Genomic DNA, 18,174 nt, shown 5'->3' with positions numbered 1-18,174 from the left:
GAAGTCTTCCCTGATTCTGCCTCTCCTCCCTCCCACCCAGAGGCTGGGATAGGCACCCCTCCCTGGTAGACCCCTCGTGACAGTCTCACCCAACATAATTGAATTTTTTTTTATCTGTTGTCACCATTAAACCACAAGATCCTTAAGGGCAGCAGAGCCTTTTGTGGGAACTTACTTCACTTTGGGAACTTTGTGGCCACCATGTAGTGTTTCAAGAAATAGGTCGCTGTATTCAAGTTTGAGTTGAAAAAGTAATCACATCTTTATAACTATTTTGGATTCAGTCATTTTGCACAGGTTGAAAAATGTTTAATAGGAAAAAATTAAAACTAAATTTAACAAAAATTGAATTTCCAAAAAGGGAGCAACATTTAATTTTGTAGAGAATGAAAATTTTTACATTGTGAGGCAGCTCACTACCTTAGGAACCCGTTGCTAAGATGTTACGTGGTCTGCGTGACCATTTATTTATGTGTAGTCCCAAATGGGAGGCTTATGGATGTTTAATGAGACAAGACCCTCTAAGTGCTTGTCCCTTCAGAAAAATGTGTTTAATTTTGGTTGGCTCTTGTGTTAATTCCTGTCATATCTTCAGTTTTAAAGTATCTTAGCTGGCTAACAGGTTGAAGACTCTGCCCATGGGAAAGAAGTTGGCCATCCATAGACCCCAGCCCTGGCCCTGTCCAGCTCACACCATTTGCTCAGATTTGGCCTCTGACAGTGAGGCCCTTAGAACATGTCCTTAGAAAATAAACGTCTCCTGGGATTAATTTCTCATTCTCAGAGGACATAGAGAGGAAGCAGGAGACTTGGAAAGATGAAAGGGCTCTGAGGCATATGGACCGACCGGGGCCAAGTGAGAAGCCCCGGGTGGAGCCAGGGGTGGTCAGCCTGGAGGAAAGTGGGCCCAGCAGCTTCACAAAGTGCTCGAGAGATGTGGAAAGAGGGCTCGGCCTGTCCTGTGAGACCCCCAAGGGTAGCAGCACCAGCGCAAAGGAAAGAGCCAGGCAGGATTTCACCTAGAATAAGCCTCACCTTCCTGAAGCCAGAAAGGGGCTGTTCCTCTGGACGGTGGAGCGTTCTGGCACTGGCCATGGTCAGAGGAGGCTGGAGGACCATTCTTTTGGGATGCTGACCAATTCATGATTCTGGATGAAACTCATGTCTACAGCCTCCCCACTATCTCAAGTTATCGACAAACCCAGGGCATGTGGGAGGTACCCCACCAATCCTGGGGGCTGATCTCAGCCCCAACCCTGCTCGGCTGTGACCTTAGACGAGGCAGGCTCTCAGCTTCCCTGGGCCTCAGTTTCCTTCCCCAAGATAAAGAGTCTGCCCAGAGGATCCATGGTGCCCTCTCAGCTTCTGTTTCACTTTTCCTATCTGCTTTGTCTCCCAGGTGCTCATTCCCACAACCCGATGCAATTCCCACAAGGAGAACATCCAGGGCCAGCTCAAGGTCCGCACACCAGGCATCTACATGCTCATCTTCGACAACACCTTTTCCAGGTAGGGGCCACCTCATTCATCAGCATCCAGATGAATCCACCTGGCACCTGGTCCCAAGAACAGAGGTGGATGTTTAAAAGAAGTTATTTAATTATCAGTAGCTTATTATCAGTAGTGCTTTGATTTTAGACCTACGCTTTGGTGTTCCAGTGTCTGTTATAGACTGTGTAACACACAGGCTAATACTTACAGAGTCTCGCCACATGTCAGGTGTGTTCTCCGCCCTCTGCTCTTACTTACTCACTTCAGCCCCACATCAGCCTCACGTAATAGGGACTGTCTTTCTCCTCGTGTTACTACTAAGGGACTGAGGACAAGAAAGATAGAAGAGTGACAATCCCAAGTCACACAGCTGGTGGTAGAGCTGGATTTGAACCCAGGTGGCCAGGCTCCAGACTCTAGGCTCTTACCCGGGACGCCCTTCTGCCTCTCTGCTGTCCAGATTCCCACTGCCCAGACCAGAGAAGAGCTCAGTAAATATAGTGGAAGGATTAGGTGGATGGATGGATGAGAGAGAAGGAAAGGAATGAAGGCTAAAGTTTGAGATAATCAGGACCAGAGCTGTGAGGTGAGGCCCCTGGGCCCTCCTGTCCTGGGAGTGGAGCAGCAGGTACCATCTTTGGGAAGCACTGTTTCAAAGCACCAGATGCAGATCCAGGAGTGTAGGGCTTGGGGGGGCAGGAGGATGGGGATGTAGGGGAGATAAGGCTGGAGGGGCGGCCACGAAAGGAAGCAGGACAGAGGACCACCATTGATTGAGCATCTGCTGTGAGCCAGGGGCCTATGTCATGGAGACGTGAGACAGGTTGCTGGGCACCTGTCCCTTTTATGTCTTCTGCTTCAGCGTAAGCCCTTAATTGGGGCTTGCCTCTGTTATAAGACCTGTCTTGTCAGCATCCAGCCACATCCTCTCTGAGCGGAACCTTGAGCTAGCGGCCACATCCCTCCACATGGGCGCCCTTCCCAGCCCACTTAATAGGCTGGGAATTACTTAATAGGACACTCTAGGGGAAAGCTAGAGTGCCACCCCCTCACCACCTCCAGGCCTTGAACTCCCAGGGCTTGCGGCCATGGGCATCCACCAAGGGAGAGGTTAGAAGAATGGGCTTCCCACCTTGCCCCACTCCTGCCCCTCCCCCGCCCCTCCCCCCAACCCCCCCATGAACATGAACACACCTTGAGTTAGCAGGACTCTCGGGCACAGGCCCAGCGTGTCCAGAGAGCTGCTTTCGGACTGGACGTGGGCCTCAGCCCCTCTGGGGCAACTGTTAGGAGACTGGGTGGAGGCAAGCCAGGCACAGGCTCTGCTCTTCCCTCTGTGGGTTTTAGTTGAACCCCAGTTTCCTCTGCAGTGGCAGCCAGCATTTTTACTACCTCACGGAGCCCCACTGTGTTGACGGAGAGGCCGGTAGAGGCGTGTTGAGGGCAGAGGGCAGCCCCAGGCCGGCCCCCAGTTATCGTTAGAAGCGGCCGTGGTGCTGTGACACACTCTGGCCTTAATCCACTGAGGTCATCTCAGGGGCCTACTCGAGATTTCCAAAGCATGGACGGCAAAATGGATTTAGATGCCCAGTCAGAATGAAATCCAGGCTCACTTCCACCGTATATGTCCCCTCCATGCCTGCTCCATTCACTTCCCCAGTGCAGTCCAGACCACCTAGACCCCAGAGACCCCCGGGACTGCTTCAGAGCAGCAAGGCAAGCAGGGGTGGGGCTTCACAGTGTGAGACCAAATGGGCCTTTCTGCACCCAAGCCCCAGGAAAGTCTGTGGCGGTGTCCCAAGACCCCTGATACTGTGCAGGGAGATGTCTCTGCTAGACAGACAGGAAGTGGGGGTGAGGGGGCCTGGAAGAGTCCACACATTCTGCAAGAGGCCCCAGCCTCCGAGCAGAGGTCTCTGCACAAAGACTCGCCGTGCCAGCCAGCGCCCACTCCAGCCAGGTCACTGCAGCTGCTGCCCCTCGGGCTTTTAGCCCTCAGGGTAACACCTCCTTTTCCATTTCTGTCTCCTCAGGTTTGTCTCCAAGAAAGTATTTTATCACTTAACGGTTGACCGGCCTGTGATCTACGATGGAAGTGATTTCCCGTAGCCTCAAGCACGTGGATTTTAATAGTTTCCCATTACCCACAGGAAACACTACTCTTCCTCTCCTGTCACATAAAGCACTTACAAAACACAAAAAACAAAAAACAGCTGCTCTGAAGCTATCAAGATCCACTGTGCAACTTTAAGAGACGGGCCCTTGGCTGCTCCTTGGAGCTGGGTTGTTCCTTGTACTCAGCACCATGCACGTCACTCTTAGCCCTGTGGCTTATAAGGGCTCAGGCAACGTCTCCATTGTCCTCACACCCAGAGGGACACTATGCCAAAGTTTTAAACACTCAGGAGACCATTGGCCTCTCCTGGGGGCACAGTTGGTTCCAGGCCTCCTGTGGAGAGTTTCCCAGGCCAGAGAGGATCCCAACTTCTGCTCAGGGAGAGACATGGCCCCTCTGTGCCCAGCCTGGGGCCATGCATCATGGGTGACCATGAGCTGGGATGCCCTGGCCAGACCCTGTGAGGCCCTTGAGTCCTCCCAGGAAAAGGAGGTCGGGGCACCCAGGGGCCCACCCAAGATCCCAACCAGCCTCCTCCATCATGCTCCTGTCCGTTCCTGCCCTGTGAGTCCAGGGCTGCTCCAGAACTCAGCCATTTCAGAGGGGCCTCCAGCTGCACTTGCCTCCTGGCCCTTCTGTCTGGGCAATTCTGTCCTCAAGCAAAGCCCTTCTTCACTCAGCCAGGCCTCTCAACAGCTCAAAACATCACCCTAAGAATCAGAACTGAAGCTAATCCAGGGAACAGAACCCACCTACTGGGGGCCTGCAGTGCTGTCTGTCTACAGATGGCCAGAGCCCAGATGCTGGGTAATGTCAACGCCATGACCAAAACACAGGGTTGTGCATCAGCCTATAGGGCTCACTCCTTAGCTGACAGCCTGTCTTTGTTTATATCAATAAGAGCTTCTGCCTCACCTGCAGATATGTTTACTAATGATCATAAATCAGGGTAGGAACCACTTTTAAAAATTGGGGCTTCTTAACAGAAGTCTTTGGTAACTCAAGTGTAAACAGGCATAATTCATGAATCTGCTCTTGGCTTACCTCTTGGTCCCTCCTCCCCACCTACCAGATTCCCCACACCCCGTTTGCCCACTTCCTGCTGCTCAGCCTGCACCTGACACCTGGGAGCTGCCTCCCTCTGGGGCAAATGAATCCTCTGTCCTTTTCCAGGACGAGAAGGAGATAAGCTTCCTGTTCTCTGTGGCCCTCTTCTCCCACCAGAGGGCTCATCTTTGACGGCCTTTTTGTGCCCTGTTCACCGGGCAGTCAGGACCCAGGTACTTCCACAGTGAGTAGAGCATCTGACAAAGCAGCCCACCTTGGCTGGGGACAAGGGAGAGGGCGCCGGGCAGGGTGACTGTGGGTCTGAGTGCCGGGCCCAGCCAGCCCTCCAGCTAGCCTGGTGACTAAGCCAAGCCACACCACCTCGAAGCTTCATCTCGTCGTTCACAAGCCTGGTCTGACCAGTTCTGAGAGCTGGAGAATGGGTCAGGAACCCCAGGCCAAGTTCAGCTCAGACCCCACACCCACCATGCACCAGCAGAGAGGACTCGTGGGGCAGGGGCAGGAGGAAATGACTTTGGCGATGGACTCAGAACTTTGATTTAAACAGGAGACTTAGGCACTCCCAGTCACTTTAAGTGGGGTTTGGGACATGGTGAACAGAACCTTCCAGAGAGATTAGCCCAGAGAAAAGCTGGACCTCTTGTGCTCTCTTTCCTGGGAGTAGCCGCCTGTGGCAGAAAGCCATGTCTCTAGGCTAATCTCCTCGAGCAAGGTCCTGACAGTGCTCAGCAGCAGAACGGAAATAGCCAGGCCCCCAGAGACTCCCTAGCCTTGTGCTTGTCCCCACAGGATGCCACACAGCCTGAAGATGGTTCCAGGGCAAATTATCCTGCCTTTAAAGCCACCCACCCTCTTGGAAAGGATAATCAGATGTAGCTAGTTCACCACATGAGAGAGACTAACAAAAGAACCCAAAGCAGTCTGGAATCTTGGTTTGAGTGCTTAGCTTTCCCAGGATACCGTGGAGACTCTGGCCAAGCTGATGGCCTTCTGCTGGTATCACCACCATCACCTGCAGCTAGAACCAGCGTTTCGAGAGTAGCTGATGTGTTTCCTGCGAAAGGCCTGGGACATTCCATCTGAGGCTGATTCTGAACCTCTGTCACTCAGCCCAACTGTAGCTTAAAAAATCACTTGGCTCTTGTGAAGCCAACCCAGAGCCACTCCTGCAGGAGAGCGTGGGCCCCTAGTGGCACCACAACAAAAGGTGGCTGCAGTTGTGCAAAAAGGCCTTTGCTGTGTTCAGAGACCTGCCCCCTGACCGCTGGTCACACCCCGCTTCTGCAGCGTATTTATTTTTTGTGCTGAATGGACTCATGTCCTTTGTTACTTTGCTGTGCGAGCTCAGGTTTGCTGTGCACTACGCAGCTAGAGAGTATCTATGGCTGCAAATATGCTTGCAGCCATATTTAAGTATGGCTTGTATAAATAGCTTTCTTATTTTAAACAGGTTCCCAATTTTACTGAGGTTTTGGGGTTGCAGTATTTTTTTTTTAATGCAAACGACAATGAAAGACAGCTATTGAAAGTGGTGGCCCCAGCCAGTAGACTGAATTACACTAGAAGTCAACAAGAAGGAAACATCCTTGGGATCTCAGATCACTATTTAAAAACGAAAACAAAACCCCAGCAGTCCCTTGATGGCCCAGCTCTCTGAATAACTGTCACTCTTTAGTATTGATACCAGCCACCTTGCTCACCACTGTCTCAGAAGCCACTGATCACCCTCGCCTGTGAACACAGCCTCTGTCAGGCACACTCATACACCTCAAGGAAGGGCGTTTGGGAGAAAGTGTGGCCTCTGCAGAGCACTTCTGGCTGGAGCCCACCTACTCCAGGTCTACTGGACCAAGAGCAGGCAAGGAAATTCTCAAGCGGGAACCACATAGGGTTTAGAAAGTAGACGTGAAAAGCCACACTATGTAATTCAAAAATAAAGGGGATGGGTTTTTCTGGAAATTTTCAGTTGTCACTCACCTTCTGTGGTGAAGCCATTACAGACTCAGATGAAAAGAAATCCCCATTTGGGGATGAAATCTCAGAGTCTGTTTTATGATACTGGTTAGATGTCCACTGACATGGTTTTATAGGAGTTTAAATTTCAGAAGCCCACCTTGGTGACTCTACATGGGAGAATCCCATCCTTGACTCAGAGGTTTTGAGAATCAGCAGAGCCGCCATCTGTGATGCTCAGAACCAAGGGTTGCCCAGAGACTGGAGTCAGCCATCCACATTTACAAAATGCTTACCCAAAAGGTACTTTTCAGTGGAACCTTGGGTAAGTTTCTCTCTTTTCATTATGCTTCTTCCAAGGAAACAGGAAAGACTGAGTTAATGCCTTTTCTCTCTTAAGCACTTTTTCAAAATAGTAACGTACATCTTTAAATTTTGGGAGGCATCTCTGATAAAAAGGCTTCCTTAGAACCTTAGGACGAGTGTTATCCAGAGATGATCCTGCCCCTGGTGGCTGCAGAGCAACAGTGAAGCCTCAGTTGGATGGCTTCCAAATCGGAATTGCACTTTAATTGACTAATCCTCAGTTCTTGCAGCCTTACAGGATAGCAGGTCTGGAAACCCATCGCATTCTTATCTGCCAAAGAATTACCCAGAAGCACATCAAATGTCAACAGTCCACCTGCACAGCAGGGGTGAGGAACTTTTGTATCCCAAAACATACTCCTTACAGCATCTGCTGCACCATTTGGGAATGTCTTTATTTTTAACCTCAGGATTTAAATAAACACTATGTCATTGACAGTAGTGTCATCTTTCATTCTGTTGAGACATAAGGCAAGTGATGAAGTTGCCCACAGCAGAGACGGGGTCGAGCTGCCCTGTTGGGACACGTCTTGTACCATGACTTTTCAAAAGGGCCCAAGCCAGCAGCTGTCCTGAGCAGTTGCCACGTGGCCTGATATCTGGACCCACAGTCTGCTCTGAGGCCTGTGTTCAGACCTGCCTGAGCCATCGCAACGCACCAACCCACTGCCCTCTGCCAGATGAGCTTTTGCTTTCAGCAAAATTCCCCAGCCTTCCCCTGGTCCTCAAAAGAGCACACTGAGCAAAGAGCAACCTGATTTACCAGAATAATGGGGTGGGGGAGGAGGTCACGGTGACCTAAAACCACAATTAGTGAATCTGGATACAAATCTGGGCAAAACTGCCAGCACGAGGCAGTACAGAGGATCAGCAGAGAGCCTGGACACAGGTCCCGAGGTGCATGTCCCAGTCACTCCACTGGGCAGATTGAGCTCAGGCTGGGCAGTCCATCTGCACTCACCTCTCCTGAGTGCCTTGTGCCCCACAGAGCCCCTCCCAGCCCCCCGGATTCTCCTGTGGCCTCTTCTTTCATCAGTTACTCAGGAATAAGTTACTTTCCATTATCGGATTGTTCCCGCCAGGGCCAGGACCTGTGTTTCTTCCATCTTCATCTCCCTCCTCTACCTCACCTCACAGCATCCAGCACTGTGCCAGACAGGAGAGCGGTCTCCAGCCTCTGAATCAGCGAGGACACTCGGTGCCTTGGTCAGCTGTAAGCCATCAACAATCCCACTGGCCAACTTGGCCGGAGACAAACTCCCAAAACTCCCATGTCAGAGAAGGACAAAGGGCAAGCCTGCAGGGGAGGTTTGGGGAGGATGGAGGTGAGCTGGTCACTAGATCCGACCCCTCACAACCCCCTATACCCTCAAGTCAAGCCTCTTACTGTCCAGTAACAGAAGAGTGGTTTATCCAAGTGCCCAAAACAGCACAGCAGAAGGATTTCTTTGTTAATAGGACATTCCCTCCAGAGACTTAGGTGGCCACGTGGACTGGGCCTGGAAGGAGGACCGACGGGGACACGTGGATGTGCAGGCTGCTCTCTCTGGGCTGGGATCCTTCGTGGCAGAATCCCTGTGCACCTCACCCCACCTGCTGAACCGCTGAGTAGTCCAAGGTGACCAAACCAATCCTCCGCTCCAGGGTTTCCCAGCCCCCACCCGATTCCAGGCATTCTGGCCCATCTCGGCGCCCGTACGCGCCGTGGCACTCGGTTCCCCGCCTCTTCCGCCCGGTCGCCGCGTGGTGCTGGAGAACGTAGAGATTCCCCAGGTGACTCAGAAGGACACTGTCTGCAGGGTCAGCCCTTTCGGTTTGAAGATGCGTGGGAAAAATCTGGCGAGTGGGGCCCGCCACCCACGCACATCTGAAAAGCAAATAGATGGTGAAACCTGTCGCCCGAGATGAGAAAACGGACTTTTTCGGGGAGAGAGATTGAAGCCGAAGCCATCAAAACCCAGGGGAGAGCAGAGTTATTATGAAAGCCGCTCAGAGTGGGTTAGGGTTGAAAGAAAGGTCAGCCTTTTACTTTTTCCACACCTGCTGGTTTCTAAAGAAAGATGGTAAAGCCGAGCAGAAGTGTGATTGCCAACCTCTGGTCTTTGATGTGTGTCTCCTGGTCCCTCCCCCATCCCCCGAGCTCTGGGGGAGGATGGAGGCTGGTGTGGTTTCCTCACACCTCCTGGCAGGTTCGTGCTGAGGTTATCGCAGACTTGGCAGCCCCATCTTCAGCCTGGAATGAGTTGTCTTCTTAGCTCAAAAATGAACAAAGGGAGCCAGGCCTCGCCAAAGCTGAGATGCGTGAGTGCCCTTCCCCAAGGAAGGCCTCATTTCCAGAGCAGGTTTGGCTTTGTTCCTGTGGCTCCACAGAATCCTCAAAGGGGAGGTGATTTCAGGGAGGCCTCCCAGCTTTCCACTCCCAAGGTGGCCTCTGACTGAGCCCCAAGGAGAGAAGGACACCATTCCTGGGAGGTCACACATCCGTCTGCCAGGTCAGTGGGTCAGGCGTTGTCTTCTCCCTGGCGTTAGAAAGGAAAGCGGGTGGGGGCGGGGGGAGGGTGAAAGCATAGGAGAGTGAAGAAGGAGTTGGAAAAGAGGGCCAGCAGCAGGGAGGGCCTTTCCGGAGGAGGCCTGGAGGGGTGCCACACCGCAGGCCAACTTAGCAGAAGCCGCCTTTCTCGTGGGAGGAAAGGAGTAGTGGGGAAATGGCAGGTTTACCGAACAGACACCAAAGGCAGTGACTGCAGACACGGAGAAGGTAATCCAATTTGTCCCCTGTCTCGGAGGCCGACCTCAAGGCCCCATGTGCATTCACACAACGGCCCTTGGGCGTGGCAGCAGGTCAGCCCTCCAAGTGGCCTTTGCACAACACACAGGGTCCATGTGTAGAAACAAAGGTCTTTGTAAAGACAGCCCTTCTTCACCAGCAAGGACCCCACAGGACTGTTGGGTGTTCTCAGCAAGAGGATCACACGTTCACACCCCCAAGATAACCCTGTGGAAGAGGGATAGGGACCCATGAGGCACAGATCAGGCACACTGGCTCCTTAGGATCAAGGGTTCAGGTGTTTAGCTATCAGGAAAAGCCCAAGACTCACCCAGGGCTCAATTTTGCTCCAGAGTCAAACTGTTCATTTATTAAGTGTCAGTAAATACAAAGCAAGTAGCAAAGAGTTTCTTAGAAGAAAGTCCTCTTATTTGGGTTACCTGGTGGCATATTAAAATGCAGAGTCATGGGCACTCCCTACATCAACTCTGGTTCATCAGGTCTGGTTCATTCACAAGTCTGCCAGGTGATTCTGGTGGAGGTGACCCATGGACCAGAAAGTCGTTGATGATCACTACTGTGTCATCATTTTGGTTAGAACTTGAGGAAAGGGGTAAAATCAGCTAATGGATATGTCTTCTAATTTAACTCTACCAGTGACCCTCAAATCTTGGAACCAGGACCTATCCCTCAATCCACTGATCCAAGCACTAGGATGCAGTGATGGAAATTTCATTCTTGGAGAGGAAGATATTTCTAAATGAATCACCTGTTATGAAACTATTCTACAGGTAAAATCTTTTTACAACCATAATTTTCTTCTTTATGGCTTGTATTTGTATTCAAGGGATATGTTGTTAACTGGCGTCATTTGTAAATGGAAAGACATTCCCTTCCCCAAATCCAAAGTAGTCCCATATGTGTCCACAATTTAAGAATTAGAGGAAGAAATATGAGTTTGGTACCAAAGGGTTTGGGTTAAATATGGGTTCCTAAGCTGGTCCATACACAGAATTCAGAAGGTCTATGAACTTGGAAAATGACATCTTTCCCCTATTATCTAACTAAAATTTAGGTCTTCCTTCAGTTATGAATATAGACTACATGTCACACTAGTATGTATTAGCAAGACCTGTGACTCGGTCACTGGTGGAAATGACAGATATTTTCAAGTTACACGAAAGTTGTTGCAGACTCTCAAAATATCATTTATGCTGATTTCCATTGTGAAATGAAGGTTGTCATTAGGCCTGCTGGTAGATTTTATTTAACGTGTTCATAAAGAGGCATGTGTGTTACTAGTTCACAAATTTGTTTTAATAGTTAGAGAATTATGCGTCAGTGTAATTGGTTTCCTTTATAATCCTATTTATTTTATTTTATTCATTTTAAAACATTCTGAAAAGGAGGCTATAGGCTTTGTCAGATTGTCAAAGGGGTGCATGAGGGGAAAAAAAAGGTTAAGGACCTTCGGGTTCTGGCAGGTCTTCATGGAAAAGAATAGAAAGATCATCTCATTGCAGCACTGGTTTATTAATAATAACATAATTAAGAGCATATATAATTTAATAGGCTCTTGCCACAAGTCAGCCACCTTTTACAGATGAGGAAACCAAAGACCCAGGGAACCTGATAAGTTTGAGCCATTTGGAGAACATGTCACTACTAGGCTGAGACGGCTGTGGGAGTAGTTTTCTCCAAACCGTTACCATTTCACTGGAGCATAGATTCTCCAGTGATTAAAAAACAACCTTCCATATACCAGGCTATGCTATGGCAGCTCTTGACCTTCAGACCCTTACTGTGTGTCATCTTCCATACACGAGGCTTTATCAGTTATTTATTGTCACAATAACACTGCATAATGAGCAGCCTCAAAACCAGTGGCTTAAACCACTAAGCATTTATTTCGCTCGCACATCTGTAGGTTGACTAGAAGGTCTTCTGGACTCACTCTTGCCGGGCTCGCTGATGCGTCTGCCCTCCGTCAGCTGTGTGTCATCTAGGCAGTTCCGCTCATCTCAGCTGTGCTCTCTCACATCTGGGACGGCTGGCTGCTCACTGACCTTGGCTGAGCTCACTCCCGTGTCTGTGGTCAGTTGGTTGGTCACCTGGGGCTGGGCTAGCATGGCCTTGGCCAGACGACTGTGCTCTGCTCCTCACAGTCTCCCATTCCCCCAGCAGGGTGGCCCAGGCTTGCTCAGATGCCTGCTGGGCAGGTTTCCAAGAGAGCAAGGAGTACACAAGCCTTGGGAGACCTAGTCTCGGAAGCGCACAGCCTCACTTCAAACACATTCTGTTGGCCAAGGCAAGTCACAGGCCAGCCCAGATTCAAGGTATAGGGAAAGGGACTCCTTGATGGGAGGAACTGCAGGGTCACATTGTAAAGGCTTTGGGGACAAGGGGTGGAGAATTCGGACCATTTTTGCTATCATTCTACCGCAGAGTCAGTCGATCTTCCCTTCTTGCACTTCCCCCTCCACCCCGATTCTCACTCTCCTTCAGGAAAACACAGGCCTTCTCCAGATCCACTCATCCATGTGCACAAACATACACACAAGACTCTTCATGGACACATTGTCTGTGACAGCAAAACACAGAAAAGAGCATGTTCAAGGTGGGTGGGTTGAAGAATGACTGCCTGTGGAAATGGGGCTTTGGAGATGGTGGCTTTTACTTTTCTCTTATAACTTTTTGTACCATAGCATTATTTTTACTGCATGCCAGTTTAACTTTTAAAATTTGAAAACTAATTTATCAAAAGAACAAATTCACCTCAGTTTATGGTTATCTCAGTTTCCCAGTAAACAACCAAATGCCCAATTCCTCCAAGCTCAAGTCATAACAGAGTTGTTAATATCTTCCTACATTGACCAGAGGGCCACTGCTCCTGTAAGCATGACCGCATAAAGCCAGAAAGGGAGGGCCTGGGAGCAAGCCACAATCTGATCAGGCCTCTTGCTCCCCTGACCTCAGGGCTGACCCATCTGGGGCCACCGCACCATCCTGACTCTACCCACATGAGAAGAGAGCTATTCCTAGGCTCCATGGTGGGAGTTGACCACTGAAACAAAAGTGCTTGAACTCCAGTTGGGGAGAAGGTATAGCAGTATCTGGGAGGTCAGATTCTAGTATCAAGAAGGCATGAATGGATTCCTGGTACCACTACCTGCTAGCTGTGGCTTGCGGCGATGGGGGTACTCTGTGCCCCACTTTCTCCATCTGTTAAATGGGAGACATAACAGTAGCTTCTTCATAAGGATGCTGCGGAAACCACATAAGATCAAAAAGGGCCTTATGGAGTGTTTTCCATAAAGAGCCACTCAGAAATGTGATAGCTGTTGTTATCAAGAAAGCTCTCTGCATACACCTTGTCCAAGCCCTTTTCCTCTCCTCTCTGGGTATCAGTCAGCTAGGTAGTTGAGGGATTGAGCTGTTGGGATCATTGAAGACAAGTTAATTTACAGAATAGCAGCTTCTGGTGGTTGTGAAACACAATGACATTCCTCCCATAAGAGGTGGGTCTGGGGCCACTCCCCCATTGAACCTGGGCTGGCCTGGCACTGCTCTGACTGGGGAGAACAGCCAAAGTAACGCTATGTGACTGACTTTTGGTGCCAGGTCAGAAAAAGACATACAACTTCCCCCTGGTCCTCTTGGACCCTTGCTCAGGAGAAGCCAGCTGCTATGTGAGACCCCTGTGCTGAGGGACCATGTGTTGGCACCCTACTTGGCAGGCAGCTCAGCTTCCGGCCCAGTGGCCTGACCCTCCCAGTGCAGCTTTCAGGTGACCACAACCCCAGCCAGCATCTGACAGCAGCCAGAGGCCTCATGCTAGACACGCCCAGCCAATCCCCTTCCAAATTCCTGACCCTCAAAATGGGGAGCACAATAAATGATTATTGTTTCGTACTGCTGAGCTTTGTGGCAACAGTAACTGGGACATAGCTGAACAGAGTACAAGCGCGTTCTAAAATCACTCCTTTCATTTAATTGTGAGTGAGACAAAAAGAGAACACCGTATCAAAAAAATTGTTCTGTTGGATGACCCCTTATACTTCATCACAGCAGATCTGACATGAATGTTGTCTATACATCCCCTTTCCATATCCTCACTTCCCATTTGCTTCTCACCCAGCCCTAATCTGCCTTGATTAGGCCTCAGAAGCCACTCACATCAAGGCCACAGCCAGCCGCTACGGAGCCAAGTCCAGAAATGCTCCCGGTCCTCAGCCTCCAACCTTTAAACATCTCAACACAATTGACCCCTCCTTGATCCCCCCTTGCTTGCCTCCCACGGTAGCACTCCTCTCCCATTTCTCTTACCTGAGTGGTCGCTGCTTGGTCCCCCACGCAGGCTCCTCCTCTATCCAGCCTCTAATAGTGGGTTCCTAGAGCTGCATCCTGCCCTACCCTCAGCCCCCATCCTTTCCACTCTGTCTTGATCTTAGCACTTCCCATGGGCATGACTGTCATCTTCATGTGGGTGACCTCCAGATTTGCATCTTTTCTCTGAACTCCAATCTTGCATGGATAGCTAGGTGACATCTCCACTTGGATGGCCCTAGATGGAACTCTTGATTTCTACCCCCAAGCTTCTTCTCCACTAATCCTCCCCTCCCCAGTGGTGGCACCACCGACCGCCCAGAAGTTCAAGCTCAAAACGTGAGTCATCCTTGATTCCTTCCTTTTTCTCAACCCTCACCCGCACCTGTTGCTTCTACTCCCAGAATGAGTCTCAAAGTCATCCACCTCTCTCCACCACCTCTGCCACCATCACCCTAAGCCCAGCCACCGTCGTCTCTTTCCTGAACAACTGCAACAGCCTTCCAACTGGTCTCTCTGCTTCTACCCTTTCCTTCCCACTCCCAGAACCCCTGCCAACCTTTCTTCACCCAGGGGCTTTAGAGATCTTTAAAACATGATTTAGATCAAGTCACACTCCCACTTAAATATCTTATCCCTGACAGTGGAATAAAATCTAAATTCATCATCTGGGTCTGAGGAAACCCCTACCTTTCTCTCCAGTCTGACCTCCCTCACACTCATAACCTCCAATCAACAGTGAAAGAAGCCAAAGTCTTCTTTCAGCTCCTTAACTGTGATGATCACTTTCCTATCTCAGTGACACCAATGAGCATTAGAGCTGATGGTCCCACACTGTCTCAGTGAGTCAGATCTCTTCTGGCCCTTAGAGGGTTTCTGGTTGAAAAAGTTCAAGAGTTCAAAAGTTGAACCAGAGAAAGTACTGGGGCTCACTCTGCATTTGTTAGTCTCCCAGGGTATTCTGAGTTCCCTGGATTGTTAGTCCCACTGAGAAGGTGTTGCCCACAGTGTGAGACCTTTTAGAGTCTGCTCATTCATTCCCAACTGTCTCTGTACTTCCCTTGGTCCCTTTGGTAAGGAGTGGCCCAGCCAGATAGGAAGTTTCCATCCAGTATTCATTCATTCATTCATTCATTCATTTGTTTATATCTGGAGCTTTGAAAGGATAAGAGCATGATTTTTGAAGGAATTTATGTGATGTTTTGGATTTGCTTTAAAATACTCTAGCAAAGATAAAGAAAGGAAGGAGCTAAGAGAGAAAGGTAGGAGTGAAGGAAGAAAGAGGGGAAGGGAGGAGCAAAGGAAGGAAGGGGGGCAAATGAAACAACGAGTGAAGAGAAAAGGAAAGAAAGAAGAAAAGAGAGTGGGTGGTGTAGGCGGGGTAAGAATGGAGAGAATGTTGATCACTGTTGAAGCTGGGTGATGGGTGTGTGGCGGTTCATTATGCTATTCTCTCTACATTTATGTAAGTTTTTTAAAATTTCCATAATTAAAGAGTTTAAAAAGAAAAGAACATGAGTGGAGATAACCTGAACCAACTCAATGGCAGGGACACTTTCCTAAGTACTTAGCCTGGCACAGGCATGGGTGCTGCAGGGCCTTTGCACGTGCCACTCCCTCCTCCCAGTACACCCTCCCTCCCCTTCTTCCTGTAGGTAATTCCTGCTCATCCTTCAGCTCTCAGCTCAATGTCACTTTCTCATGGAGACCTTCCCTGTCCCCCATCCCCAGAGTAGGTCAGAGCCTCCTGTAACGCACTTTCTAGCATCTTAAAAGCATCTCTTTGTGACAGTCTGATTAGGGTCTGTCACCTGTGGACTGCGAGCTTCCTGAGCGCTGGGCCTGTGTCTGCTTTTGCTCAGCATCACCTAAGCCTGGTGCCTGACACGTAGAAAATGTTCCGTAAGTTTCTGTTGAATGAGGTTGGTAAAGTATTGTTGTCAATTGCTGTATTTTCCCAAGATACAGGATTTCACAAGGATGGGTGCTTCATGAAACCAAATATTTGAAATTGGAGGGGCCACTGATTCATTTGACACACGTTTATTGTCTGTCATGTGTGAAGCCTATTGTTGGTGCTAGGGAAATAGCAATGAACAGAACAGAAAAACAATCCCTACCCTGTGGAGTTTACAGTTGTTGTGTATCAGGCGATGCTAAGAGCTGTGGAGAACAACAAAAGCGGGGGGGCTGGCGGGGGAGGACTGAGGGTGGGCAGGGAAGGCCTGGAGGAGAAGGTGGTGCTTGACCAAAGACCTAAGGAGGCGGGGTAGGAAACTTGACTGGTGGGGATCCAGCCAGAGTCACCTAGAGAACTGCAGGGTGAACTGTCTGATACCTCGTCCAGCCTCTTCTTTAACGCTGGGTCTTTGCCGTATGCTCCGGGGGGTTCATCCGGGATGGTCACATTATTGTGTTGGCTCTGAAAGACTAACACCAGAAATTGTTGGCTTCTCAGCATTCTGTTTATCAGCTGCTACATAATGAATTACCTCAAACTCAGTGGCTTAAAACAATAATAACCATTTAATTATATCTCATGATGTTATGGGTCAGGAGTTTGAGTAGGGCTTGGCAGGGTGATTCTTCTGTTCCATGTGGTATTGCCACACTTGGTGGCATTCAGCTGGCGGATGGGCTAGTCTGTTTGTGAGAAAGGAGCTAGGAAAGACAGGTGGGGACAGAGTGGGGTGAGGAGGACAGGTGAGTGTCCAGAAGTCTGGCCAGATTTGGGTGCAGTCTCCTTGGACCTGCACGTCTGCAGACCTGCAGCGGAATCTGTGGCTCCTTCACAAAGAATTTGAGGCTCCACAACTGCATGTGTTTGGGGGGGAGCCCGGGCGAGGGAGCAGGGAGGAAACTTCTTGAGTCCGTGAGGATGATGACATTGTCCTGTGCTGGTCCTCCCACATGGCCCACTTTTGCAGGAGGGCTCAGCACGGCCTCAGCTGTCACATGTCATCATTTAGAGTTTGTGTGCAGTGGTATATGAAGCAGTGCTGGCCAAGGCTGTGCCCATCCATCTTTGCATCCCCTGGTACTCAACCTGGTACTTGGCAAATTTGTTGGTCGACCCTCCAAAGCAATGGCTGATATGTCTGACCATGTCAGGCAAGGCGGGACAGCATCATGGGCAAAAGCCAAGGCCTGAGTGCCAGACATGCCCAGGGTCATGTCCTAGCCTTGCCAATTACTAATGGCATGATGCTCAGCGAATTGCTGATCTCTGAAGCTCAGCCCCTTCATCTGTAAAACGGGGTGAGTTACCATGTCTACCTGGCACAGAGCAAGCAAGCAGGAGATGACGGCTGAACGGTCACGAGGGGAGACTGTCTGTCCGGTACCCGCGGGGCCTGGCAGGCCACTGGTGTGCACGAAGGTCCGCTGAGGGTTGAATTAAGACCAGGCAGTCGTGCTCCCAGCCTCCTGAGAGGAGTTCTGTGACGGATGCCACAGAATTCTCTAGCTCTGGACACCGCGTGTTCTTTACCCAGCGGGTCTCAAACGCGCTCTTGTAATTGGCAGCCGCTGGTGAAAAGACTGTTGCAGGCTGCCTTCTCTAGAAGCAGATGCTGAGCTGGAATTTGGGGGGCGAGATGTCTATTAGGGATCAACAACTAAGAAGGGAAGTTGGGGGAGACAGGATTGTGCAGAGGGAGGAGTCAAACTGAGAAGCAAACCCAACAGGTGTTGCCAGCCTGGCAGGAAGCTCTGGAGCAGATGCTGCCCATCAGAGCCCCCCCCGACAGGCTGACACCCTGTACACCCACTTCCAGGCGCTGGACGCAGGGGAATGGACCTTGGGTCACGTGGCTCCGACCAGGGCTGCGCTGTGCAGCGGAGGCAGACCTGAAGGAACTGGCAGCTGGAGATTACATGCTGACCAGGTTCCCTACAAGTTATTTCACGAAAGGACATCCGGTTGGTGCCTCTCCATTAACCACAGGGATTTTTTACTTATCCTGTGTACAAGAGCGGAGAGGAACTCATAAAGGGTCTCGTTTTGGAGAAACACATTTGCATGTCTTTCATAGGATTTTATAAAACAAACATTGAAAGGGATGTTAGCTATTTGGGTTGTCTGTAG

The 18,174-nt window shown here is 50.2% G+C and overlaps 1 protein-coding gene across 2 annotated transcripts in view; it reads left to right on the top strand.

Annotated features, from left to right (window-relative positions):
• The window catches only part of FYCO1 (FYVE and coiled-coil domain autophagy adaptor 1), an 85,655-nt gene extending 78,225 nt beyond the window's left edge, over positions 1–7,430 (top strand). For both annotated transcript variants that reach the window (XM_082413852.1, XM_082413853.1), the window contains exons 17-18: positions 1,400–1,509; positions 3,525–7,430. In XM_082413852.1, the coding sequence (XP_082269978.1) occupies positions 1,400–1,509; positions 3,525–3,600 (186 nt within the window). In that variant the 3' untranslated portion in view covers positions 3,601–7,430. The remainder of the gene's footprint in view (positions 1–1,399; positions 1,510–3,524) is intronic.
• The last annotated feature ends 10,744 nt before the right edge of the window (positions 7,431–18,174 follow it).

This window comes from Balaenoptera physalus, assembly GCF_965194825.1.
Source record: "Balaenoptera physalus genome assembly, chromosome: 11".
Taxonomy (NCBI): Eukaryota; Metazoa; Chordata; class Mammalia; order Artiodactyla; family Balaenopteridae; genus Balaenoptera; species Balaenoptera physalus.
The sequence above is the reverse complement of the archived record's forward strand: the minus strand, read 5'-3'. Positions and strand labels throughout refer to the sequence as shown.